Source organism: Triplophysa dalaica, chromosome 4 (genome assembly GCF_015846415.1).
Source record: "Triplophysa dalaica isolate WHDGS20190420 chromosome 4, ASM1584641v1, whole genome shotgun sequence".
NCBI classification, from domain to species: Eukaryota; Metazoa; Chordata; class Actinopteri; order Cypriniformes; family Nemacheilidae; genus Triplophysa; species Triplophysa dalaica.
The window spans coordinates 23321925-23348857 of record NC_079545.1 but is presented as its reverse complement, the minus strand read 5'-3'; the positions used below and the strand labels follow the sequence as shown (position 1 = coordinate 23348857).

The 26933-nt window shown below is 36.2% G+C and overlaps 4 protein-coding genes across 5 annotated transcripts; 3 read left to right on the top strand and 1 right to left on the bottom strand.

Moving 5' to 3' along the window:
• Positions 1-278: 278 nt before the first annotated feature.
• scn4bb (sodium channel, voltage-gated, type IV, beta b) lies at positions 279-9683 on the top strand. Of its 2 annotated transcripts, none has more exons than XM_056744956.1 (6): positions 279-419; positions 1062-1449; positions 4153-4316; positions 5780-6002; positions 6105-6234; positions 6319-9683. In XM_056744956.1, exons 2-6 carry the CDS (start codon positions 1362-1364, stop codon positions 6401-6403), a joined length of 690 nt encoding a protein of 229 aa, XP_056600934.1. In that variant the 5' UTR covers positions 279-419; positions 1062-1361; the 3' UTR covers positions 6404-9683. The 2 variants fall into 2 exon arrangements, with proteins under 2 accessions (XP_056600934.1, XP_056600933.1); XM_056744955.1 differs by having other exon boundaries at positions 329-584.
• Positions 8366-13410, bottom strand: tmprss4b (transmembrane serine protease 4b). The gene is made up of 11 exons (XM_056744834.1): positions 13272-13410; positions 13023-13175; positions 12786-12912; positions 12500-12619; positions 12367-12410; positions 11470-11632; positions 11174-11340; positions 10615-10704; positions 10330-10472; positions 10081-10230; positions 8366-8416 (listed from the first exon to the last, which is right to left on the bottom strand). Exons 1-11 carry the CDS (start codon positions 13408-13410, stop codon positions 8366-8368), a joined length of 1347 nt encoding a protein of 448 aa, XP_056600812.1.
• A 1503-nt stretch (positions 13411-14913) lies between these two features.
• On the top strand, positions 14914-23448 carry tmprss13b (transmembrane serine protease 13b). Its single transcript, XM_056746165.1, has 13 exons — positions 14914-15060; positions 16801-16945; positions 17245-17358; positions 17997-18122; positions 20193-20319; positions 20761-20859; positions 21346-21389; positions 21491-21653; positions 21749-21918; positions 22410-22505; positions 22608-22750; positions 22891-23046; positions 23197-23448. Exons 1-13 carry the CDS (start codon positions 15046-15048, stop codon positions 23209-23211), a joined length of 1413 nt encoding a protein of 470 aa, XP_056602143.1. The 5' UTR covers positions 14914-15045; the 3' UTR covers positions 23212-23448.
• A 1646-nt stretch (positions 23449-25094) lies between these two features.
• fxyd2 (FXYD domain containing ion transport regulator 2) lies at positions 25095-26706 on the top strand. Its single transcript, XM_056746879.1, has 6 exons — positions 25095-25299; positions 25447-25482; positions 25800-25874; positions 26002-26035; positions 26114-26163; positions 26542-26706. Exons 1-5 carry the CDS (start codon positions 25290-25292, stop codon positions 26136-26138), a joined length of 180 nt encoding a protein of 59 aa, XP_056602857.1. The 5' UTR covers positions 25095-25289; the 3' UTR covers positions 26139-26163; positions 26542-26706.
• The last annotated feature ends 227 nt before the right edge of the window (positions 26707-26933 follow it).

The window sequence follows — 26933 nt, the reverse complement described above, 5'->3', positions numbered from 1 at the left end:
GTCAAACACTCTCATCTCAGTGTTATTTCATGCTTTTCCCTGCAGTCAATGGTGCAGTAGAACCCCCTTATGTGTCTTCTCAGAGCTGCCCTCCCTGTAGCTCTCGAAAAACTGCAATGCAGAAGAGACTCCGGACCCCAAATAACACTGCCTAACAACTTGAACCCACATTTACAGCTCAGTGAGAGAAAGAGAGAGGACCAGGGATAGAAGAGGAGGGAGGAGGTGAGGGAGGGACAGGCAGGCAGCCAAGGAGAAGAAAAGTTGAGTGAGAGCCAAATATTAGCAGATTTTCCAGAGAGAGAGAGAGGGAGGGCTGCTGTTCAACAGAGTATCTGCAGTAGTCCTCAAACCTCCAGTCATTCAATGCTCCACTGTACTGTTTTCTCGGCTGGACAGCGCGTGTGCCCCTAACAAAGGTGCGTCAGTGAGAGTGTATGTATGTGTGTGTGAGGGAGAGAGTGTGTGTGCCTGTTTCAGCTGTACCAGGACCAAAACATTGTGGATGTGTGCGCAGCGCATATTGTGACTGGATGCCCTCTGCTTCAGAGAACAGGACACACAGATTCACCTGCGCAACAAAGGTAGTGCAGACGCCGCACAGACACACAGATGCTGACTCAGCCAAAGACAAAGAAACAGATTCAAGTCTTTTGAACACAATGTTCATGCAACATATACATGTGCATTTGGCTGTGGACTTCAAAGTTAGTTGATCAACCGTGACTGAAATCAGCTGCCAGATCTGTGAGATCGTAGAGTTTCTTTACTTTTTCAGACTTAATTGAATCCTCTCCACCGATCCGCCTGCTGCGAGAGATCTGATGACAGGGCATTTCTTTATCAGTATTTTGCATTTTAAGATCCATCTTATCTATGCAGTATGTATTTCAAATAAATGTACCCGGTTTAGAATTTTTTTCATTATTTGAATGGAGGTTTTTTTTGAGTATTTTATGACTCAAATTTAAAAATAGAAATGATCACATCTTTATCTCCCGATCAGGTATTCGTGGGGTCTTGCTGTCCTCCTGTTCAGAAACTTCCATTTCACTTTACAGGGCATGACGGGGAGCATCCGAGCAACCAAAACACAGATGGAGTTATAAAAACATTTTCCCATCTGGGCAGATCCTTGGGCTTCCAGAAGTCTGAGACCTGGGCAAGCCTCTCCACTTCCACCCTTTGACAGGTAGAACCGTGTCATTGCACACACAGACAAATCTAGCGTTCCATTTCGGAGGGGCAGGCAGGACAACAACATACTGAGGAGAAAATACTTCTGGGAAACGGACAAAACAAGAAGTGAACTGCTGCTAGGAAGGCTGGTGAACGTGAGAAAAATAGCAAAGGAGTGCAACATGGATACAAAGAGCAGAGGACATCTAAGAGGAAGAGAAGATTCCTCAGAAAGAACTGTGTGCTGTCTTCTGCTCACACTTATCATTGGTAAGAACATCTCTCTTGTCATGGTAGTTGACAAACATGTGTCCTATGGTGTGATATAGCAAAAAATGTGAAAACAAATTGTTTTTTATTATTAATGTCTATATTTATAATATAAAAGATCATACGAGAGATTTTTATCTGCATTGTTAGTTTTTTCTTAATGTTTGCTCTCACACCATAGGACACATCTAAATGTGAACACCCTAAAAAATATACTTGTGTCAGCATAGACTATTTTAACTTGTATGGATTTTAGAAAATTTCCAGTAAATGGAGGAAACGGATGTATTTATTGTAGTATATTGGTAAGTATTTAGCAGGCCCTGTACTTAGACTGGCTCGACTGGGAGGGCAGTCATGTACAGTATCCTTTTTGGACATAATCACAATTCATGAAATGCATTATTTTTTATTTTTCTGTGATTAAATTGACGGATCAGTGTTTAATAGATAATAATAATTATCATTTGAATTGTCATCAAGCTGCCCCTTCACCCCACCTGTATTTATGTGCATGTTGAACAGAGGTTTGTATGTACATGTAAGTGTGATTCAGAGTTGATACACATTTACTGACAAGAGAAATTCAGATTTATGAACAGTCAGATATGAACAGAGTGACACACACACACACACGCTGTTCCAACTTAAATGTTGCTTTGCAGTGAAGCTACACTGACTGTGCATGCCTCATATTTCTGAGATGTTTTTGTTTCAGAAACGGGGTTTTGTGAAGCATTTCAGTTCAAATAAAAATGTATAAGATATAAAAAAGCGACATATAAGTGAAGTGTGTGTCAAAGAGATGTGTGCACACTTTTTGCCTACGTGAACTGACTAAAGGAAAGAATATTTTGTTGTTTAATGATATACAAGGGAAAGCTAAGGCTGAAATAACATATGTGCCTCAATCAGCTTCATATGTTGTGAATCAGTACATCTGTACAACAATTTAAGCGAATTGTACATTGACTGTTGAATTGTGAATTGACTTTCGAAAGTTCTGTTGCATTGTTGTTTATTGAGTTGTTTATTGAGAGGCTTAAGTGCACTGGACAGATTTTGTGAATGAGAAAGCCTTTAAATGGCTGATTCCCTGATCAGTGCCTGGACTACTGAACAAGGGAGCTGAATGAGACACCCGTTGAGATGTAAATAGTGCTTAAATGACCAGTACTTGCAACTATCAATATGAATTCTAAGACATACTGTATTTGAACTGTGTGACTTACCCTCTGTGTTTAATCAACTTATACTTCTGTCAGAAATGTTTAAATAGGTTTCAGGTCAGTCCTATTTGATGAGATACTTACACAGCTGTGTAAACTCAGCACTCTCACACCGACTTGTGTAAACTCTCTCACATTGAGTGCCAAATGAACTTGGACGCTTGACGTCAAAGAATCCCAGGTGTGTAAGGTCACCAAGGTCAGGTTGCTGCTCATATAAAATGATGCATATCGCTGCTGTCCTTCTGAAACCGTATACATATTTTGTGATTTTTATTTTTTTGCCATAATTCATTATTATTTGTGACCTTTTATTTTTGTCCACTTTGAGAACACAGTATGTAATCATTTGAAAAGTAGGCTACAGTGTTATTGTTTTCTAAGAAATTAAGCAAAAATTTGGAAACATGAGGTTTCATTTACATTTACATTTGGCAGACATTTTTATCCAAATCGACTTACATTGCATTATCCTATACATTTGTTTCTAAATATGTGCAATCCCCTGGGATCGTACCCACGACTTTCGCGTTGTAACCATGCTCTGAACACTGAGCTACAGGAAAGCAGACAGCTTTCAGAAGGACAGCGACTAAATGAGGGCTAGTTTTATCCATCCATCCATTTTCTACCACTTATTCGAACTACCTCGGGTCACGGGGGGCTAGTTTTATATAGAACAAATTCAACATAACATATTATTAATCAAATATACATTTTTTTAACCTGTAGTCAAAATTAGGCATACATAGGTAGTACAAATAAAAGAAAGTTCACAAAAACAATTTGGTCAAAAAGTCACCAGTGAAATGCTTCTATATTGTACTCTTTTCTAATGTAATTTGTTTAATTTTTATTTAATAAATTTCAAATTCAAATGAATGCAGAATGCAAAATTACATAAAATTTCTGTTTAGGGTAAATATAATAATAAAATTCAGTGCGTTTGTTGAAATTTTGGACCGAATATACACTATATCTGAAATAAATGTATTTGACTTTATTTCAGATGGTGAATTTGGCCAGTTTCTTGTGAACTTATTATAACATAAATTCTCATGTGCTATTTAACACCATATGAAAACTGCAATGTAGGTTACATGAAACATTATCAGTGTGAAATGTCATAGTTGTTAGAGAAACCTTGAAAACCAAACTATGATCATGTTCTCCATATTGGAAAACACCTCACTGAGTCTTTACGATAGAAAGGTGTTATGTGCGCAGTTAAGAAGTTCATCCTTGGAGAGTGTGTGTATCACTGCAAGTCTGTTTATCATTATGATACCCTTCCCATGGCCTTGGCTTTCTCTTTATGTCTTTCACACATTATATCCCTTCTGGTTAGGATATACTGTAGTAGCACTGTGGCTATAAAGAAGGAAATGTTTTGTTGTACTCTAAATATTTCTTTAATAATGTAGCCTAGCATGATGTGATTTTTTTAATCACTCTCACTCTTGGTGTTTCATAGGTGTGTGTTGTGTTCAAGCTCTGGAGATGTCGACTGGTAAAATACCCTTTTTGACAGCTGTGAATGGCAGTACAGTTCTCCTGCCCTGCACCTATGCCAGCTGTATTGGGATTAAGGATCTGTACTTCAAATGGGAGTTCAATGAAAATGGCACCATGAAGATGGTAATACCTTATTTTTAATGTTCATCTTATATCCCAGAAAACTTTGCTTTAAGAATGCAATAAAATAGTACCACACAGCTGTTAAAACAGTGAAGTGAAAATAGTTCATAAATAGTTAATATTACTTACCGATGTATGGACATTTTATTGGTTGTGGGTCTAGCTGGCAGACATCTGCTGAAAAACAATCGAAACCACTTAAGATAGAACCAGTTTCTCTTGAAAGGGATTATGCACAGTCAGCGGGTTGTTGTTAAACAAACACACTGACACAGACATGACCCCACTGTGTCTACTTGCCACATAAGCAAATTGGGGAGAAAATATTGATTTAAGATAAAGTGTGCTACTTAAGTAGCCCAGATATAAATTCATACATTTACTAATCCACTTGTGCCTAAATGTTTTAATAGTTTTGATTAAGTAATTACAAAAAACAGCTAACTAACACAATAAAATATAGATAACAATAAAAACATGATCTTTGATTTTATTATAGTTTTTGCACATGAACTCTTCATATAGTGTGACTTCATAATGCTTAATTTCATCAAACAAATGACTGCCCTTCAAATGGATCTGTCCTATTAAATGTTATACACATATACATCTAAATAATATATTATTGTAAAATTGATGTACACTTGTTAAAGTGTAGTAGTCTCCCCAGTGCCGTCGACTTTTGTTCAAAGGGATGATATTACACGGCTAAAACAAATATTCCTTTTTGTTTTAGATGTAATGTAATGCAGTATTTTCCACATACCGTGCGTGTTTGTATCTCCTCTTTGCCCTGCCTCTCAAAAACTTACAGTTTTTACAAAGCTTATTGTTCTGTACCAGTTAACCAGTGCGCAGTGATTGGTCAAATACTGCAAGCGTGTGACGAAAATGTAACGCCTCTTACCATATTTGGAACATAAGATTCCAAAGCAATTGTACTGACAGGTACCCTCACCTTACCTGCGTAAACATTTGGGTCAAATCAAACCACGAACTGATGTAGATTTGTGGGTTGTGCTTACATGAGGTGTTTCAGGCAGTTCTGGGTGACATTCGCTTTTAGATAGAATGCATCTTTTGTTCCGACCCTTTAATTTTTTACATTTTACGTATCTAATACATGCAAGGGCAACTTATATTACACCAAAGACACAGAAAAACACGCATTCGTGCCATATGACCCCTTTTAATCCAACACTATCTAAAACATCAGTTTAATTGGAGTTACAGTTGTATTAAATGTTGCTTATATTAGTCGCATTTGATTTGATTACATGGAAAAGTGGATATAATGTCTGAGCTGGGATTTTGCCTTTAAGGACATGCTATACATCTAGAATGTGCTGCGGTAATTAAAAGTCAAATATTGACAAAACAAATGTAACATACAGCTTTACCTTAGTAGCATACTTTATATAACACAAATATGATTTATAAATTAAGCTCTATTGTCCAAACAGTTGGCTGATGCTGTTATTCCATCGGATCACATGGATCCAATTAACTTGATTGTTCACCAAGAGAGGGTGAAATATGTTGGCTCCCGTAAAGAAAATAACATCTCCATCCTGCTGTGGAATGTAACATTCGAGGATGCAGGTGCCTACAAATGCTTTGGCAAAAACCCAAAAGAGAAGTTCAAGAATCACAGTGCCATATTCACTCTATATGTTGTAGAGGAATGTAAGTATTGCAGGGACAGAAAAGAATAAACAAGAATTCTAAGACCAAGTGATTTTTCAAGGTCCTTAATTCATTAACTCAATTTCTGTTTTTATTTCTCAGTAATAGAGGTTGATAACACACTTACCAAAATCATTGCTTCCTGTGTTGGCGGATTCATCGCTGCATTAATGGCCTTCATGCTGATAAAGAACTTCACTCTGTTCGTACTTGCAAAGATTGAGGAAAAAAAGTGAGTATGAGAGAAATTACAATTTAAGTTACGTGTGCTGAAGAACTCACCCTAATAGTCTAAGAGTATGTATGCTTTTTTCAGTAAGGAGTGCCTTGTCACCTCCTCAGGGATCGATAATACAGAGAACGTTCTTTCTGGCTCCAAATCCACACCAAAGAAAGCATGAAAGAGTGCACAAAGACCCAGTCCCACATGCACAATTAAATGGCATAGATCAGCCATCATGCTGTGCCCTCTCTGTTTATTCATATCTGTGTCCACAAGTGCTATAACATCTTTTTTTGCGAGAAGAGTAATGATAGCATTCTACTTATTATTAATTCTGCATATATTATATTTATATATGCATTTAAATATGCACCACACATGCACTTAATTTTATTGGCCCACATCAAACCTGTGAACTATATTTATTATATAGCCAATATATTTCTTCAAACTATGCTTGAAACGTAAGATGTTCTATTCATGGCTCCTTAAACTGGACTGTTAAACTGTGATAGGCCCTTGTTACCCTGTTTAGACTAAAATAGCAGAAAAAATAAGTGTTTGACAAAACACGCATTTAGCTTAGAGTTAGTGTAATCATTTATTTATAGTTTTAAATAATTCTTATGTTGAGCATAAGTTAAGAGTAAAGGCCTATGGTTTTTATTGTGAGGTCATGTTGTCAAACAAACGTAAAGGTTTAGAAAATGTCTTGAAAGGGGAATTTGTGGTTTCTGTTGAGGTTTTTACCTAAAAGACAGATATAGACTCTCGATGTTGGTATGGTAACAGTATGTTTTAATGAAGTGGGTCTGAATACCAAAGTCTACAGCAAAGTCTGATTGTTATTAGCATGGGAAGAATAAGGCCTTTATGTACCGTACCAGTCCAGTTTAACATAAACTGTATTACCATTTTGCTTGAAAATGAATCACAGGTGCCTGTTAACGCTTCTGTCGCCACCTATTGGTGATAAAGAGTAAAAGCAAAACATTATGACGCAAAGAAAAAAGAGAAAATAGTAAAAACACTGCAAAAATTGCAAAAGCCAACAACTAGTTAGTAATTAAAAGCTATAATTAATGATACTTGAAAAGCTGTAGAGATCAGTGTCCCCTTAGATAAAACCCTGAATGAAACACTGACAATGCTGCTTCAAATAATTTCCAGTGCATTATAGCATGTGCTAAATGCCCAGATTTTTAGGGCTATGTGACTCGATATATCTGTAAAAACATATATAATGCTTTTTTTAATGACATATTGAAACACATTTGTTACAATTTAATTAGCATCAGCTATAAAAACTGAAACTGCTAAGAAAAACATGAATACAAAAAAGGGAAAAAAAGAATTGCAAACATGTAGGCCTACACTATAAATTTGTCCTGTGACATCATGACAATGCAATATTTAAAGGCAATAAACTCATCATCAAAATCATTCAAAAGCATAACGAAAATAATAACACGTCTCATGTTAATACAGATTTATTATGATATTGTAAATACAAGAACAAAAAGATTCATTTGCAGAGGTAGGTTTAGGGACTGACGTCAAGCAAGATCATTATATCAGAATTGAGATCCATAACATAAAAAGATCCCCAATAATCTATTAAACAAGCAAGTTATGGAGTAAATATACAATTAAAGGATATTTCAACAAATCTATTGACTCAACTCAATGGATCCTTCCTTAAATACGTGGGTTCAGACTTAAAGGTTTTACACAATTTTGCTATTGTTGGTGAATTTTGAATTCAGTAATTCTGACGTCACAAACTCTTAAAGCAGCTTGATTTCAGTGCCAAAAGGAGTTCACTCCAGATGAACAGTTTAACAAGTTGCTTCACGTTTCTGATTGTGCGATAGATTTGTTCAATATAAATATAGAGCACAAAAATTTGTTTAAGTAAAATCCGGTAAATCTGTCAAGAATTTGGACCTGAAGAATGTGTAACCAGTAGCTTTTCTTCCACCCTTCCACCCTCTTCATAATGTCTTAAAAAGCATCGTCATTGAAAGTTTAACATGCATTAATTTTTTTTATTTCGTGACTTAAGGTTACTGAGGTGAACTGTTTTTGTACAAGGGTCACCAGAATGTAAACCATAAATGAACTGACTGGGAAACTGACTTCAGAAAGTGTCTGTGACGTTGTACTGGCTACATTTGATTCTGTTGAGTGTCTGGAAAATACAGGATGTGATGTCAGGAAAGCAATACATATTCAGGGAATCTAACTCCATTATTTTAAATATTTGGATTTAATAAGATTTTGGAAAACAGAGGTTTTCTCAGGTTGTTCAGTAAAAGTGATGAAAGTTCTAGCTGAATTTTGGGTCTTAGGGCTTCTTAATACAATCTCATGTACTGTTTGCCTCTATGTATTAATGCACTTTTTGTAAGTTAGAGCCCAAAATTGTTTGATCATATATTCAGAAAATGCAAAAACATCATCCTTGATAATGAATTATGCAATCAAAACTGATGCTTCACCCGAAAATGAAAATTCGTTCATTTACTCTCACCTTCGAGTTGTTCCAAATCTGTATACAGTTAAATGTCTTTATGATGAACACACAGATATTTGGAAGAATGCGTATTACCAGACTCAGTCTCCCATAGTAGGAAAATATATATTTTTTGATTGTTGAAAAGACAAATTTGTTCTTCAGAGCAAATACATTTATACAGATTTGAACAACTCGAAGGCGATTAAATGGCAGAATTTTAAGTATCACCTTAAGTTTTACTTTGTTACGCTTTTGTTAATTTTGCAGTCTGAACACAAACGTTAATCGAGATTCCATATATCCATTTCAAGTTTGACAAAGCTATAGAGATTAAACTGGAATTAATGATGAAATCATAATTTTAGTGTCTGAACAAACTGTGATAAACACTTAACTTGTTAGTTGTTCATGTAATGTGTCACTTGCAAGCTAAAGATCAGGACTTTTGCATTTATATGCTTTAAGAAGAGTTGTTCAGTCTTGTAAACATTGTATTGTCAGGCCGAGGAAAATAAATGCCTTTAAAACCTCCCTGGGCTATATCTTAAAAATAACTGCACCAATGGTCTTGCAACAAAAGATAGAACCCATTATAGTCAGTGATGCTGTCCACATGGGAAGCGACAACAATTGTCCTAAGGTTTCTATTATCAATTCATGCTGCTCCCATCCAGTGTAGATACGGTCAGATAACCAAAGACAGTAGATTTTGTTTGACATCAGTCCCAAGCCAAATTGAATGTAAAACAAGCTGTAGCATAGATGATCCACTCAGCCCATAATCCAGAATCCTTGCTTCCATTATTTCCTTAGTATGCAGGCCTGTTATTCCCCACGGGTCTGCACATTCACGTGTATCATATTTATTATAACAAGCAGCTAATAAAACAAAACAATGTTTGCTGAACTGGTACATGCATTCAATAAATGCCTCTTTTATTTTCACTTAATAAATGTCTCTTCATTTTATTTACACTTGATATGTTTTGGAAAAAAATGCAATTAAAACATTTCATGGCTTCAAAAGACCGGCAAAGACCATACATACACAAAACATACAGGGAAACCGTGAAAGTATAACATGAAACAAAGTTGATTAAAAGCAAAAAAGTCTTAACAAATGTCAAATATAGACCAGCAACACCAATGATAAAAATGTATAGCGGTTTGCCGTTCCTAATTTAATACCGCTGAGGATTCAGTGACTTTATCCTTTACATCTCAAAACCACAGTGATGTGTCCAGGGTATGGATTTTCATGGATATCTCTAAAATAAGATTATAAATTATTTTCTTGTAATTTTTATATGTATTTGTGCACAATCATGGGTACATACCTCGATTACAGTGTAGATCCAGTCCAAAAGTTGACTAACATCAGTGTAAACTCCAGGTTTTCCCTCACGCGCACATCCCACACCCCAACTCACTATGCCCAATAATTGCCAACGGGATGAAAGGTACACAAGTGGACCCCCACTATCACCCTAAAATGAACAGTTTATAGAGATGATTTTTTTCCTGAAAATTTCCTTGTCTGTAGACAACAAACCAGCAGTCAATACTAAAAGTTTGATTTAATTTACCTGACATGAATCTATATTCCCATCGAGAAATCCAGCACAAAGCATTCTGGGAGTAATGGTGGAACCATAAACCTCGGGCTTTGAACATTCAGATTTGTCAATCAGTGGCACTGAAGCTTTCTGTAGTACTGAGGGCACCTGACCTGAACGTGAGCGGAAATACAAGAGCAAATGTGAACAAGTAAATGTGGGAAAAACAGAATAAAAGGTGGATTGCTTATTTGAGTTAGGTCATAATATAATTCAAGCGTTAGCATTTTATTAAGTGTCAAAATATCCTCTTACCCTTCTCCTTTAGCAAGCCCCATCCAGTCACCACAAGCATATCCTTCACAGGCAGCTGGTGTGGTGGTAAACAAACTGGCAAAGTTGATACTGAAGGTAGACAGAAAACTTTAGATCTAGCAAATGAAATTGATTTGGGACTGAACCGAACTACAGACTATTAAAGGGATGGTTCACCAACACAGAAATAAAAGTTGTCATTTTAAACCTGTATGGCAAATTTCTGTAGAAAACAAGATATTTTGAAGAATGTTGACCTATCTTCTAGAAGAGCGATATATAGGTTTTGAATCATGAGGATGAATAAATTACAATTTTCATTTCTGAATAAATGAGAAAATACGCTCACTAGAATACTACATTTATAAAAAAAGTGTTTTCCAAAGAAAGTTGGTTACAGCGAGTTTCATATTCAACATCTTTACCAAAGAATACAAATGCAAGTTTTATTGTTAAAACCGTTATTAATGCTGATGGAGCCTAAGAAAGTAAATGTTTTGCAAAAAAGCAAAGTGCTAACATTAAAACAAAACTTAAGTAGAATGGATGGTTAAAGTACCCTTGAGCGTGACAGGCCAGGTGAGTTTAAGCATGGCGATGTCAAAGTCATTGGTTTGGCGGCTGTAATCCTTGTGCACGACAACATGTTCTACAGTGACGCCCCTCACATTCTCCAATTGGGAGTGACCCATTACCACCGTCCATCGACTCAACTCTCTTGTTCGCCTGAGGGTATGTGAGCAAAGACAGCAAACTATGTTTTGTCACCTACAGTTCTACACATAAGAAAAACATTCAACCGAACACATATGCTTGAATGTGTTAAACATCTGTTCCAGTGTTTGTGTGACTAACCCGGTGAAACAATGAGCTGCGGATACAATCCAGAGTGTGGACAACAACGCTCCTCCACACATATGCTTATGGTTCCATTGAAGACTGACCTGCCACGGCCATTGTTCTATTTCTGTGTCCACCCCACCAACAATGCGGTCCTCTTCCACTACCTCCCCACAGTCTATACAAGAACCGCAAACACAATTTTTATAGAAACAGATTTCATTTGAAGGTATGCAGGGCAAATTGATTCTTAATAAACAGGTTAGATGTTCTAGTATTTTTCCTTAACCTCTTACAAGTTTTTTGATGTTGTGCAGTTGCTCTGAAAGCAATGCCATCGACAGAAGTAACCAAATGCAACATAGATGGGCAAAAATGCTTTCACAAACCAAATATTTTTAACCAGCGAACTAGAAAACTAGAATGTTATACACATAAATATGCTTATTAGCTGTGTATATGGATCTTTAAATGAACCATAAAAAATGCAGAAGTAACATGTAGCCTGTGGAATTTATGAATACTGCGCCCACATGCGCTCTCAGAAATATAGTACAAGAGCAGTCACTAGGGCAGTACTCTTTTCAAACGTATACTTTTGCACCTAAAGAGTGCATATTAGTACCTCAAAGGTACATATTGGTATCAAATGTAAACATTTGTAACTAAATTGTACATAATTGTACACATTGTACATGTTTCAAAGGGGTACAATCCCAGTGACAGCTTTTGCATATTTTTTCTGCATGTAATAAGTGCAATCACGTCATGTTTTTTCAGAGAGTGTATTATAGAGATCATTCATTGGACTCAATCACGTAGTCCTCTGATGTTTTGCTACTTCAACAGCTTTAATGTATGGTATAAATTATTACAAATCATCTCTTATATGGTCAGAGATCAATAGCTCACCTGAACATGACAAAGACACCACTGACCCAGAGACACATTTATCACTGTGAAAGAGAGCATTATCATTTCTTTATGCACACCACACTGGGGAATATACTTCAAGCATTTCACTTTGATGACTTGAGCATTTCACCTAGCAATAAGAAAACTCTGGATGTCAGTGTTTATCGAATCCATGCCAACTGTAGCATATGCGCTCAGAAGGCTTGGAATTAGTATACCCTTCACCGGGACCCGAACACTTCGTGGACTCCTGTAACGCAATTAAATACAGCAAACACAAGTCATACAAAAAGCAATGCTTTCTATAACGCTCAAATTAAAACATATCAGGTTTCTAAATATGATGTCTTTTGTTAGCTTTAACGGCTTTCATCATTTTAACAGCTTTTCATCATTCATGTGCATTCACTGCTTACAGAGTAAAGCCCAGTTGTTGACAGGTTAACCGTGTATGCTTAGTCCTCCAATTGTCAGCACACACTGTTCTCCATCCTCCCTCATTAATGAACACCTGCAGGACCAACCTGTCCCCTACCAACTTCACTAGTCAGAGAGAAATATAAATGTTGCACACAGTCACCCACAAACACATATCTAGAAAAGCAAAGTAACACATTGAAAAAACAAAATCAGTATCTCTTGAGCACATTTACCTGGAAACGTGCCATTTGTTCGCAGTCTGGATACACAGTTGAGCTCATCCTTACCACGTGCACAGTCAACTTTTCCATCACACGCCTTCTCTATTGAAATAAACCACAAAGATCCAGAGCAGTAGAAAAATTTGGTATTCACAATCCTGACCGCTGCACATAGAAACAGAGACAAACAGAGGGATCGTTCGGTTGAGAATGAGGGAAGATTTTAGTGGTGAAATGAGAAAAATACAGCAAGATTCTCACTAAAGTACAAGCCCACTATCAAGGTTGTCAGAATGACCGTTACACAGCACACAGTTATAACAATGATTCTGCAGCGAGCTCTGCTCTCCTCCGTCTGCAGTGTGCTCAGCTCCCGTCTCCGTCTCAGCTTTAGTGCCATGAGAAACCAGGAAGAGACACTGTAGATAAAAATACATTTTGCCAAAGCAGTGACGTTTAAGGACTCTTTAAATGTTTATCAAGCATTTGTGTGGTTTCACCTTTCTCTGGCTATCAGACTACAATACTTTCAATGATAATGCATACAACGAGTGGGCTCCTATGTACGTTTAGAAAGGTAGTGGTATCCTATAGTAACAAAATATGACTGTGAAGTTCTCACCAGTGACCAGCAGAAATTAGGCCCTGCGGGTATATAACCTTCACTCAGGTGACCTGCATTTACTAATTAGCTAGAAACTGATTATCAGTCAAGTCTGATTAGACTAGTTTAAGGTATGAGGAAAGAGTGAATGAAACATGAGCGTATTCGGTCACATATCAGTCATGAACACTATGTAAAGAATGTACCAAATCCTAAATGACAAGAAAATTTGATTAGATATCCAAACACGACATTGGTGTTTTATTTGCTTTTGATAAAGTCCACATTTGAGTTATAGAAATGAACGAAATAATAGATCGGAAAATAAATCATAGATGTGCCTGTCTATATGAAGACTTTAAAACCAGATAGATCTTTTAGTTTAAAGGTCAGCCCTCCTCATAACATGGAGTGCGATTTACATATCATGCTACTGCATTTTTCTCTGGTGACAGGTGTTCCTTTGTGCTGATCTGGAGGACACACCTTACGCCTGACGTCCGAGATGCCAAAACATTTATTCATATTAGAACACACCTGCAATTGTTAGGTCTGTGTTTGCAATGAAGACACTATTTTTAGATAAGGACCATTTTTTGGGTGTTTCTGTGTACGAATATGCAGGTGTGTCTGTTATTCACTCGTTCCAAGTTCAGCTCAGCTGTAAGATCATGAATAGGGGAGAATGGGGGAATTTTTTATACATTTATACATGGAAGTTGCTTTACCTCATAAGAATTTGAGTCTAAATAAACTGTATTCTTACGTTTTCATAAAAATTTGTCAGATTTTTTTCAAGTTTCAAGCCACAATATTTTATAGCCATTGGTTGTGTTGTTTGTTGCGTTGAAAATGTATGATGTTTAAATAATTGTTTTGTAGGCTATGATACAGGTACATTATTATGCTTTAGCCCATAATAGTTTCAAATCAGGTTGAACCTGAACCAAAACATAGGGGAGTTTTTTCTTCATTTCACAAGGATATGATATCTTTTATAAACAATTCAACTGTATGCAAATATATGCATCTCACACATTATGTATCATCCTTTTAAAGAATAAATTGGATATATATATGCTTTTGTCAGAGATAAATACATTCAATAGTCAATTTAGCATGCTTCCTGTGTCTTTTCTGTTTTGCATTGCTTTTGCAAGTTCATTTTTTATATTGTCAATTCATGTGAAACGTCATTATATACACGTATGTGCATGTTCGCATTGTTGTGTTGCTATGAACAAGTTAGGAAATTGTTGTCTGTCAAACCAGTTGAACAGGAGAGAGGAGTGAGTGAAAACAGGGTACGTTTGTTCTGCCCTAATGATGTAAGAGTTTTACTGTGCCTGTAACAGGTACATTACAGAGGGAGAGACAGAGAGAGAGTATTTATCTTAGGTACAATCCTGATCCTCTTCAGACGGAATACTTATGGCATACACACAGGTATGAATGCTTTAAAACATTTTGTAATGTAATGTAAATGTTTTTAACAAATATTCAAATATTGAAATATTGTCACATATATGAACATTTCCTTATCAGGAGAATGCTTATATCATATCTGTGGACGTTGTTGTTGTGTTAACAAGTGATGTTTGTTTGAATGTAGAGTGATTAGAACTACAATTACATTCATTTTCACATTGGCGCAAAGGTTTACAGATGTTTATGTTACAGTTGAGTTGTCTTTGTTCTGACTTTATTGTCTTCTAAAGTTATAATTACATGCAGCTTGCATTGTATAAAAAATGTTAGCAGAATAAGTTACAGAAAGAATTATCTGAGGTGCTGTATACATGTGACTAGTGAGTGATTCACTGTTTTATAAAGAACATGCTTCAATTAGATGCTGTGACTGTTTAAAGAGGACAAGATCTAAAAGAAGCATAGGTACTGTATATTAGTTTTGTCTAGGTAAAAAAAACTGTCTTTAAAATCAAGCTTAAAGGGTCTTCATACTGTATGTTGTCAACAGGAATCCAGGCACATACAAGTGTCTAGTTTCATTATGAAAAATACTCAAAGTGGCATATGATTCACGTCATTCTTGCATGATTTGAGAACATCTTAGGTCAATAGAAGCCATCATTTACTATTTAACAAATTTTGTATTTTAATAGTAACCATAAAAACGCAGAAATGCTAGTTTTAATTAACACTTTAAAAACACTTCCTTTACATTACTGTGTTGTAGACTGTGGGAGTTTGAGTGAGTGCCTCTCATATTTTAGTCCTGGGTGGCCTAAGACAAATCATTAAACTTAGAAAAAGCTATTTGTTGTCGTGCCTGATGTTTTTGTTAGCAAAACCTAATAAAAACAGTTTAACATAAACATAAATATTAGAAGAATATTGTTAAAATGTTTTCATTAACTCCACAACAAAGTAGAAGTCTAGAGTTTAAGACTCAAAGTCACAAATGTTGTTGCAATTCATATGAACTCTGATTGGCAGTATAGTTATTGTTTGTAACGGTTTATGTAATGGCAAGGACTCCATGGGGGGGATCCAAACAAAGACTGTTCATTAAAGCCACAAAGAAATCAAAACAAGAAACCACCCACAAGACACATACATTTGAATAGGAGTTAATTTATTTAATGGGCATTACATCTGCTCTGTCTGAACAGTGCTATTTTTAAAATACTCATATTTTTAAATACTTTGCAATGTGAATGAACGTCTATTAATTAAAATCCACATCATATGGTGTCATTTTATTATCGTTAAAATGTATGAAATATAATCTGTGAATAAGACTATAGGTTTAGGACAGCGATGGAGTGCATACAACGGCTTTATTATTCGTTAGACGAGTATATGTTTATAAAACGTATTAGGAGGTGAACTTCTGCTAATTTAAGATCTGTCATATACCCACATGAAAGCAACAAAACAAACAGGATTAACATCACAAACAGAAATAATCTACCATGATCACTGCATATAGATGAGCTAAACACTGTTACCGGAAATGACTGAGTCGCATTGAGGAGAACGCGGAAGACTATGTTCAAGTAGTCCACTAATAACAATATAAACTAAAAGTCCTCAGAAGATGGGGGTACATACCTGTTGACTGGGTTTGTAACCGTTTTTTTTTTATGTGACCGATAACATTGAACTGTTTAAATCTCTGTGACATAACAACCTCATATGTAAAATTCTATTTTGTGAATCCAGAATGGGGATCCTCCGAATTACAACTACATGTTGGATCAAAACAGGCCACAACCTTCATATCCGGGTATTCAGGCTGCACAAGGCCAACCGTACTATATACCTCAACAAATACTCCACACACCTGCTCCTAATCTAGTTCAAACAGGTACTGTTGTGACCTGTATTCCCATTGATCTTAAAGAAATATATGAAAAGTTTGGTTCCAAAGTGACTCCAATAAAAGTTTTTTCTTATGATTGCTAAACAAAACAAACTAACTGCAGTTTGATGGATATTTATTGGAATGCACAATAAAAAAAACATTTGATTTTTTTAAACTGAGTCTCATTTTGAAACCAACCCCTTCATATGTGTCAAGTAAATTCAATAAAATCTGTTCTTAATATCTATGTCAAATGAACTTATTGTTTAAAGTAAATTGTCATTGTTGCGTCTTTTATGCAGTCCCATCACAGAGTAGAAATGTTTCCTCATCTAAAAGCAAAAAGCTTTGCTTTAGAGGGAGCGGTGGCTCTGCCATCATAGTGACGCTACTTGTACTTGCCGTTGGATTTGGAGGTGAGCTTTAATTCCTTTTTATAATATTCAAGCTTCTGCTGTCTTGTTCCCAGTACCCTTTTACATATTTTATAATAAAAAAGAGCAAATGTAGGATTATTCATATTAATTTTACATACAGTGGTGTGAAAAAGTATTTGCCCTCTTGTTGATTATTATTTATTTGTCCAGATCATCAAATAAATTTTATGATTACACAAAGAAAACCAGAGTAAATACAAAATGTAGTTTTAAATGATGGTTTTATTAATGAAGGGAAATAACAATCCAAACATTTCTGACCCTATGTGAAAAAGTAATTTCCCCCAAACCAAATAACTAGTTGTACCACCCTTGGCAGCAACAACGGCAATCAAGCGTTTGCGAAAGTCTTTCACATCGCTTTGGAGGAATTTTGGTCCACTCTTCTTTGCAAAATTGTTTTCTTTCAGCAGCATTGGAGGGTCTTGGATAGTCGTGCCACAGCATTTCAATTGGAATTAAGTCCGGACTAAGAATTGGCCACGCCAAAACAGTTATTTTGATTTTCTGCAAAAAATCCGGAAGGGGGAAAATACTTTTTCACACCACTGTAAATTATCAAAGATATTATTTATCAAAATATATAGGCATATTTACTAATTTATGTTTTCCTGCAGTGCGTTATGGACCATCACTGTTTAATTTTGCAAAAAAAGAGCAAATAACAGATACATGCCCCGCATCAAAAGTCGTCTGTGATGGAAAGAAAGACTGTTCTCAAGGCAGTGATGAATCCGTCTGTGGTCAGTGCCAATTACATTACAATTACACATCAATATAAAACTTAGTATACGCTCACAGAATATTGTCTAATCTGATTGAGAAATTCAAAAAAATAAAAAAACTGCATGCGATCTGCAGTCCAGATTAATGCCAATGACATATCCAAAACATGAATCGTGAACATAAAAACAATAAACAGGACAAAAATACACTACACGATAACTACACAAAATCCCCAACCAGGGGCGTATTCCACAAAGCTGGTTATGTGACATTCCATTCCATTCCATTTTCTACCGCTTATCCGAACTACCTCGGGTCACGGGGAGCCTGCGCCTATCTCAGGAGTCATCGGGCATCAAGGCAGGATACACCCTGGATGGAGTGCCAACCCATCGCAGGGCACACACACTCACTCATTCACTCACGCACTCACACCCTACGGACAATTTTTTCCAGAGATGCCAATCAACCTACCATGCATGTCTTTGGACCAGGGGAGGAAACCGGAGTACCCGGAGGAAACCCCCGAGGCACGGGGAGAACATGCAAACTCCACACACACACAAGTTGGAAGCGGGAATCAAACCCCCAACCCTGGAGGTGTGAGGCGAACGTGCTAACCACTAAGCCGGTTATGTGACATACCCTGGTAAATTTAAGGGTTAGTTAGCTGGGTAACCCCAACTTTCGGTTCAAAAATCAAGCAAGGTTTGGGTTAATCAACCGACAGTTCAGGGTTTAGCTGACGATAAGTTAACCCTGCTTTCTGGAATACACCCCAGGACTATGGCAAACACAAGGGTATATATACACAAGACTATAAGAGATAACAAGGTACACCTGGAGACAAACAAAGTAAGGGAAGCACAAAAGACTACAGAGACCATGAAACGAGGACTATTTCTAAATAAAAGAAATAACAAAAACACACATTGTGTGTACATTATGCCAATATAGGAGGGTGGTTTAGTGGAGATGGAATGGGAGAGGGATGGAGGGCCGGCCCATGAAGAGGGAGAGGGCTTGGGCCGTGGAGCAGAGGTTTGGCAGGCAGGGCTGGAGTTAGTATACATTTGCGGAGATCACCTCGGCAGAGGCACTGAGCACTTTGTAATCCAGAGAGCCATCCTGTCAGCAACATCCGGAACGGAAGAGCAGTGCACCACCCAGATACACCCCAAGGCAGTAACCACCACAGGCATAGAAGACTCCAAGGGCAGAGCTTCAGGACCAGCTGCCTCTGAGTCTGGTACAACCGGACTTGGGACCACTTGAACACTAGCCAACAGCACAAACACCTGTGGAGTGTCTGCCAAACTAGAGACCACATACCTGAACAACAAAAGATACTCTGGCTTGACGACCATCTTGGCTGGTGACTCTGGACTGGTGGCCATCTTGGCGGGTGACTCTGGACTGGTGGCCATCTTGGCTGGTAACTCTTGACTGATGTCCATCTTGGAAACATGCTCTGAGCTGATGGCCACGTTACAAGTGGCTTCCGGCTTGGCAAGCTTCCAGGAGTAGCCTGACTCCTCGTCAAGGGGAGCTTGAGGCCTACTGCCCCCCTCCAAAAAATTGTAGGGATGGCTTCCTCTTCCATCTGGCCTACAGGGAAGGGGGATCCACTCAGCCGCAATCAAAGTCTATGTTTTGCTCCAGAGACCAGTGTTGGACATGAGGTGGCATTAACTGAGAGATTTCCTTACAAAGCCCAAAATAAAAAAAATCCTTCAACGCAACCTTGTTAAAGTCAACCTGGTTGCTGAGTTCCACAAAGTCGCTCACTTAGTCCTCAATTGTTCCATGGCCTTGGAGTAGACATAACAAATGTGCTGCTAGATCCATAGTTGTGGTTGGTTATTCTGTATGTATTTATTGTGTAGATTATTTTTGTCCTGTTTATAGTTTTTGCCTCGTCTTACCAAGTTAATGTTCTCGTTTCAAGTTTTGGATTTATTAAACATTTGCTCGCTGCATTTAGATCCATTTTCTCCCTTGTGTTTCTGGACTGCATGTTACCAAAAACTGCATAAATGTACACAGCAGCACATTGATATGCCTTAAATCTTTGTTTCTTTCTATAGTGCAGTTCGGAAAAGGAAACGAATTACTGGTCAAGACTTCTAAAACTGAAAGTTTCCTTCCTGTTTGTTCAAAGGGCTGGACTAAAAGCATAGGTGACCAAACCTGCAAACAGCTTGGCTTTAAAGAGTAAGTGTAACACGTATATTATGTAGGTATTTAAAGGTAGATCTCACATACTGTAAATAAATACCATCATTTTCATGCTAAGATAATGAAATGTACTATACCGTTCCCTGTGTCTAGCATTGATCACTGTGATGTATGTTGGTTCTGGAACAATATATCCTAAAAATAGAGAAATACAAAAAGGTATCTAAGCCGAAACCTAGCATCCCTGATTTCATCGCCTTGGTATTTTTTTCTTGGAATGGTTTTGAGAGTTTTCGCATTCCAGTTGATTTAGTAGATAAAACCTTTTGCTTTCTTAAAATAAATCCACAAATCTACACAACGTAAACTTTTTTATACATTTTAATGTCTATGAACACACTTTCGTAACAAAGAGCATCACATAACACCAACTGTAACATTGCACACAATATTTTTATTTGTCTGTATGCTTTACAGGAGTTTTGAAAATGGCATTGTGCAAACCAGCTCGTCCACTGTTCAAAGTGTGAACAATAGCCAGTTTTCAAACACTATCCAGGGGAGCGTTGTGAGCAGGTACTGTAAAACACATACTGTAATCTTAATCTAAAACACAAAGTTTACACTTCTAAGAACAAAACTATCCAATAAAATAGAGATCCATTTATATCAATCAGTGAAAAGATAGAAAAAATGATTTATTCTACAGCTTTCTGACAAAAAATGTATTCATTCATATATTTATAAAATAGGTATGGTTTTGAGGGTGCATTAGCAGATGAAAATTGACTTTTTAAACCAATTCTTTGACTCTTTCAACTATTTAACGGCACACTTTGTTGTTTTAAGGCAAAAATGCTGAGTTTTATCAATCCAGCATACACACCAAGTTCACAAATCTTAACTTCTTCAACTATATTGTACAGTCTAGAAAAGGTGTAATTAGATTAGGAAAATGTTAAATCAGTGTACATTTATGTACCTATACAATCAGTGTATGTATAGCCTACAAGTCACAAGTCTCTTGTGTATTTAACTAATTCCGTTTTATTTTAATTGTAGTCAGCAGTGTCCAGATAAGAATGTTGTGTCTCTGCGGTGTAACGGTGAGTGCTTTGCCGTACTGCTTCAGCATGCCATTACTACAAAACAATGATTTTACTGTGCTGTGTCTCTTCCTCACTCTCTCCTTTCTGTCTCTTTTCAGACTGTGGAAGACCACCAACTTCCGGAAAGATCATTGGGGGAGCAACGGCTGCTCAAGGTCAATGGCCATGGCAGGCCAGTCTTCATTTCATGCGCTCTCACACCTGCGGTGGATCTTTGGTGGCTCCGAATTTCATTCTTACAGCTGCTCATTGCTTCCCATCGTCAGTATACACAATACAGAAACCTTTATACTATGTGTATATATGAAAGTGAACATACATAATGAATAAAAATTGCTTTAATTTCTATTTGATAGAGACACAGCTGGCATGCAGGAGATTAGTAACTGGCGAGTGTTTGTTGGTATTGTGTCCCAGGGCAACCTTCCCAACCCAATTTACCTAAAGCAAATTATTCTACATGAAAACTACAAAAGTGCGACGCATGACAATGACATTGCCTTGCTAAAACTGGAGACATCAGTCAGTGAGTTTCTATAAACACACTCATACAGGATAAATGAGCAGAGTCAATTGTATCCCTGCGGTTACGGGAAGAAAATATATGTATATATTAACTGTAAATATATGAAATTATTTAACATACATTTAAAATTATATAGAATAATACATTGTTAATATATAGCAACATAAGAATAAATTATGTTACATGTAATACATAAGGAATTAAAAAATGTGCACTTGTTTCCAATATATAGAAATGTACAATTTTAAAAACAAGGGTGCTTAAAAGGTTATTTACTGCGATGCCATAGAAGAACCATTTTTGGTTCCACAAACAACCATCTCTTTCTTACTTTTTTATAATCTGATTCAGATGTCTTCTATGCCATCGAAGAACCTTTTGAAGCTACCTTTCTTAAAGATTGAATTATTTAATATAGTATAGCCTATTCCCATATAGATTGTTTTGTAAGGGCTACAATGTTGATTGCTTATGTCTGTGTCTTATGATAGATCAAATAAATCCAATCTGCCTGCCTGTGACTGGCCAAACCTTTCCTACTGGCATGTCTTGTTGGACAACTGGTTTTGGAGCTACTACACAGGGGGGTATGTATATGTTTTTGGGGGATTTCTGTGTGTATGTATGTGTATGTATCTGTGGATGCCTTATAACGCTGGTCTCATCCCCACTGTTGCAACTGTTTGCAGGCAGAGGTTCCACTACTTTGATGGAAGTTGCAGTGAACTTGATTGAACAGTCTACGTGCAACAAACCTACTTCTTACGATGGAGCTATCACTGGGAATATGCAGTGTGCGGGAGATCTAGCGGGAGGAAGAGACTCCTGCCAGGTTAGACAAGTTCCGCAAAAAAAAAACACGCACGCTCTTGTCGCGTCGAAATGCTGCCACCTTGTGGTAAAATAGTATATTTTTAGCAGATTTTAACATTTGTTGCTCACTGCACCGCTGCTTTCTTTCTTTTTCTCCAGGGGGACAGTGGGGGTCCAATGGTGTGTAAGGCTGATGATCAACGCTGGTATCTCACAGGTGTAACAAGCTGGGGAATTGGCTGTGGAAAGAAAAACCTTCCAGGTGTTTATGCTAAAGTAGAGCGCTTTTTGCCCTGGATACACAGCAGGATGCAGGTAAACGTACAGCAACATATATATTAATATAATAAACCCATATGGCGATAAAAATAAAGCCTTTGGTATTTATTACAATTACATATGATGATGATGATGATTGTCTTTTACATTTTCTAAATCTGTCTTTCTCAACGTTTTGAATTGCAGATGGTGCAACAATGACCTTCGTGATCAAGAAGAGCAAATCACATTCGCCCTTTTGCACACATTAAAAAAACATTTATTATTATTTAAACAATAGTTCATCTTAAAATGAAAATGCACTCATCACTCACCTTCATGTCATGTATCTTGTTTTACATTATTTAAAGTTTCTTTTTGATCTGTTTAACCACTTCTGATTTTTGTAAATTAAAATACTTCTGATGTTCTTATAAAAATAAAAAATTGGACTCATAAAATGTGTTGATTATTATGTTTGTTTTTATGGTGTAACAGGACCAGAATGCTATGCACTTTAAAACCTGTTAACTGTCGGAGCCCTTTTTGAGCCTACACATGAAAACGCATGTTGGAACTAAAATGGCGGTAACTCATGAATTCTTGTTTATTTTCTTTTGAATAAAGAAAAGTAGCTGATTACTGCAAAAACAAAAAAAATCACACATATACACAAAAAAGAAAAATTAAAGGTATGCTGGTAGGTTTATTGTAAACAATAAATAAGAAAAGTTTATGGTTTTCTTTGATTAATAAATACATAAAAAATATGGGTCGCAAAAGCATAACAAAAAAAATAAGCACACTCTTTATAAAAAAGAATTAATTACTCATCCTACATAAATTATTTAAAAAAAACACCAAAGAAACTGTGTTCTAGAGTGTAAGACCTTTCCAATGATATATAGTTTGTCATGATTCGATTAGAAATTACATGCACAATATTGACACAAACTTAGGTGTCCCGTACACGGAACGGGTGAATGTTAACAGGCTACGGGGTACAAAACTCAATAAAATAAACATGTAAACAGGTTAGAGAGGAGCTCTTTAACATGAATAACCAACCCAGCCATCGTATTTAATCATATTTATTTGCAGGTTCGGTTGTTCATCAATAGTTTCAGTGGATACCAAGACAATTTGGAATCTCAGAGTATATGTATGGAATTCAACTCTTGTTCCATTCATATTGCTGAATCCTGATAAACCTATACTTACAATTGGATGAATGAGTGACTATTGCACTGGATATTTTGTTATATATATTTAAAAAAAAACATGTCACATTGAAAGATCAATGTCATTCTCTGTATGTATTTACTTTATCGACATTTGAACAGCATATTGAACTAAAGTCCCATATTTACTTATAGAGTGATGGAGCAGGCTGTAAAGTTTATATTTGTGTTTAAGATAAAACTTTAATAAATTGTTATGGTCCATTAAGAAAATAAATATCTTGAAAAGAATGCTGAACCTTATCAATAACTGGGTAAAAATCCTCACATAACCCCTTTTTATACTGATATTTCTATTTTACCTTGTAATAGATTGTAATCTCACACCAGTAGCTTTTTGACAGCAGAAAGCAAAGATTAAAAGACTCACTACTTTTATTTGATAAATAATTAACTCATATAAATCTGTCATAATTATGCTTCTAAAAAGTGATTCGTTATGTATTTACACTTGTTTCATGTGCTTTCCTGGAAACGACAAATTAATTCTTAACTACCCACTGAAACAGAACTAACAGAAAACTGGAACCTCACATATCTATTCAAAAGCTTGAATTAATTTGTTAAATATAATTTTAGAATGAATAGTCTACTTTTTTATTTCAAAATAGCTTCAAAATAAGTTTTGTTTGTCAGCTTTTATCACATTGTTTGGGTTTTCAGATTCTGAATCTGTCATGGTCTGCTTGTTTCTTGATTAGTTGAAAGACCTTGTCAGCTGACTGCAAGGTTACTTTCACCAAAGCTTAATGGTTAGATATTAAGTATGCCCTAAAGGCTTTTGTGTGCCTATTTTGAAGTTTACTGGATAAGACAGCTCAGTGGGAAGGGTTTGAAGGTTATTAATTTGCCAAAAACATACTTCTTTCTCTTTTTCTCTCTCTCATTTTCTCTCGCTCACTCTCGTTTCTATACCTCTCACTGGTGTGTCAACTGTTACATCAGTAACAAATCCACCATAAGAGAGTCGAAAGAGCTCAAGTCCTCTCTCTCACACACATATATTTGTAAAATTATCAACTCTGAAAACTTTTAGAACTTGGACCATTGCAACCAACGATGGGAGTGGGTAAGTTTATGTCAACTTTAAACATTTTTAGTAGGACAAAACAAAAGAATGACTTTCTAAGTAACATTTGTAAATTTTGGAAAATGAAAAACAAACTATAGGATATTTAACATATATAACCTGATGCTCTGTGTGTTCTCTTTTAAGAACAACCTGAGTATTCTGATGCTGATTTCACATATGGTAAGAATGTCTGATAATTACATTAACTAATGACTCGTATTTCAAAGTTGACATTAATGTATTGATTTGAGTCTGGACACTACAAATTCTTTTACTGCCATCTTATCACATTATGCTCACTACTTGGCAAAATATTGTTAAAAGAACCTGCTTTAAAACACATTAATTATTTAGAAGTACTGCTATCCATTATAAGAGGGAGATATTACATTGAATCTTTCTGTAATCTAATCGTTGCATCTATTTAAACAAAGTCTTACTATATCACGAGGTGTGAATTGATTTTGTTTGTCATCATCTATGTATGTGCTCATTAGATTATGAATTAATCAGAAGAGGTGGGCTGATCTTTGCAGCTGTTTTGTTCTGTTTGGGCATGGCGATCATTTTTAGTAAGTACGGTGACTACATTTTTGAACTACCCAAAAATCTTGATTTCTCACCTACAAGCAATATGAAGCATATATGTGTACATATATAGCCTACTTATATTTATGATCATATCTTTTCTTCTGGCAGGCAAAAAATTTAAGTGTGGAAACAAGGCACCAAAGTAAGACACAATATTAAACACACAGAGAGAGAAAGAGAGAGAGAGAGACGGTACTTAATTCATGTGTCTTTTCTTTAGGCATGCGGACAACGGTGAACTATGACTTATCTCCTTCATTAACCTACACTGTAAGCAAGCTCTTACACATGTCTTAATATTTTTGATTCATCATTCTGTAAATGTAACTGCTAAAAGCAGATGCTAAACCATCCAACTTATTTTTTCCAGTTATTTTTGTCTGTGACAATATGCATTTGAAGGTCATTTGTATAGGTCATAGTAAATTTTAAAAGAGTTGATTTCAATTTTGCTTTTGTTCGATTACTTTTTTTCTGTAACAGATCTGTTACAAAACGTTTTGAATATTTTAATGTGCAAATTGTTTTTTTACAATAATTTGACCAATGCAAGCACAGTTGGGTCAAACAGATGAAGGGCGTGTTGCTGGTAAAGATTCCTGTTTTATTCTACTTCTAAATGTATTTTCTTTACTCTGTTTTCTGCAGGTATGGGGCACATCATTTAATACTTTTACCAATGGTGGTCATGATTTTATGATCACTCGAGGTTAAAAGAATGTAGATTTTTTTCTAACGAGCATTGTTACTTTCTTAGAATTTCTAAGATGTTGTAGCTACACCATCACAATAAACATTGTCATCCTAACAATGTGTCAAATTGTCCTTTCTGTGAAGATCAATTAATAATTCATTACATTTCAACATTAAGAAATCATTTTCTGAATGCATTTCCATTTAAAAAGGTAGAGACCAAATGTCACTTTTTATTCACACTCATTTGGTTAAAAATCTCTGTATGACCCTTTCTTTTGTGGAAAACAAAAGACGAGATTTCAGAAAGTGGTTTTGTGTCTATTTAATGAAAAACCAGTGGGGTG

Bases quoted from the DNA above. Each gene is read 5' to 3' on its own strand.
- fxyd2 (XM_056746879.1), top strand. The intron at 25,483-25,799 runs GTAAGAATGTCT...TGTGCTCATTAG, and splicing joins TGATGCTGATTTCACATATG to ATTATGAATTAATCAGAAGA. The intron at 26,036-26,113 runs GTAAGACACAAT...TCTTTTCTTTAG, and splicing joins TGTGGAAACAAGGCACCAAA to GCATGCGGACAACGGTGAAC.
- scn4bb (XM_056744956.1), top strand. From the start codon at position 1,362: ATGGATACAAAGAGCAGAGGACATCTAAGAGGAAGAGAAGATTCCTCA. The intron at 4,317-5,779 runs GTAATACCTTAT...TTGTCCAAACAG, and splicing joins AAAATGGCACCATGAAGATG to TTGGCTGATGCTGTTATTCC. The intron at 6,235-6,318 runs GTGAGTATGAGA...TGCTTTTTTCAG, and splicing joins GCAAAGATTGAGGAAAAAAA to TAAGGAGTGCCTTGTCACCT.
- tmprss4b (XM_056744834.1), bottom strand. From the start codon at position 13,410: ATGGCACTAAAGCTGAGACGGAGACGGGAGCTGAGCACACTGCAGACG. The intron at 12,411-12,499 runs GTGAAATGCTCA...TCTCTTTCACAG, and splicing joins CAGAGTTTTCTTATTGCTAG to TGATAAATGTGTCTCTGGGT. The intron at 11,633-12,366 runs GTGAGCTATTGA...GTTCTTGTATAG, and splicing joins GGTGTCTTTGTCATGTTCAG to ACTGTGGGGAGGTAGTGGAA.
- tmprss13b (XM_056746165.1), top strand. The intron at 16,946-17,244 runs GTACTGTTGTGA...TCTTTTATGCAG, and splicing joins TCCTAATCTAGTTCAAACAG to TCCCATCACAGAGTAGAAAT. The intron at 21,654-21,748 runs GTCAGTATACAC...TCTATTTGATAG, and splicing joins GCTGCTCATTGCTTCCCATC to AGACACAGCTGGCATGCAGG.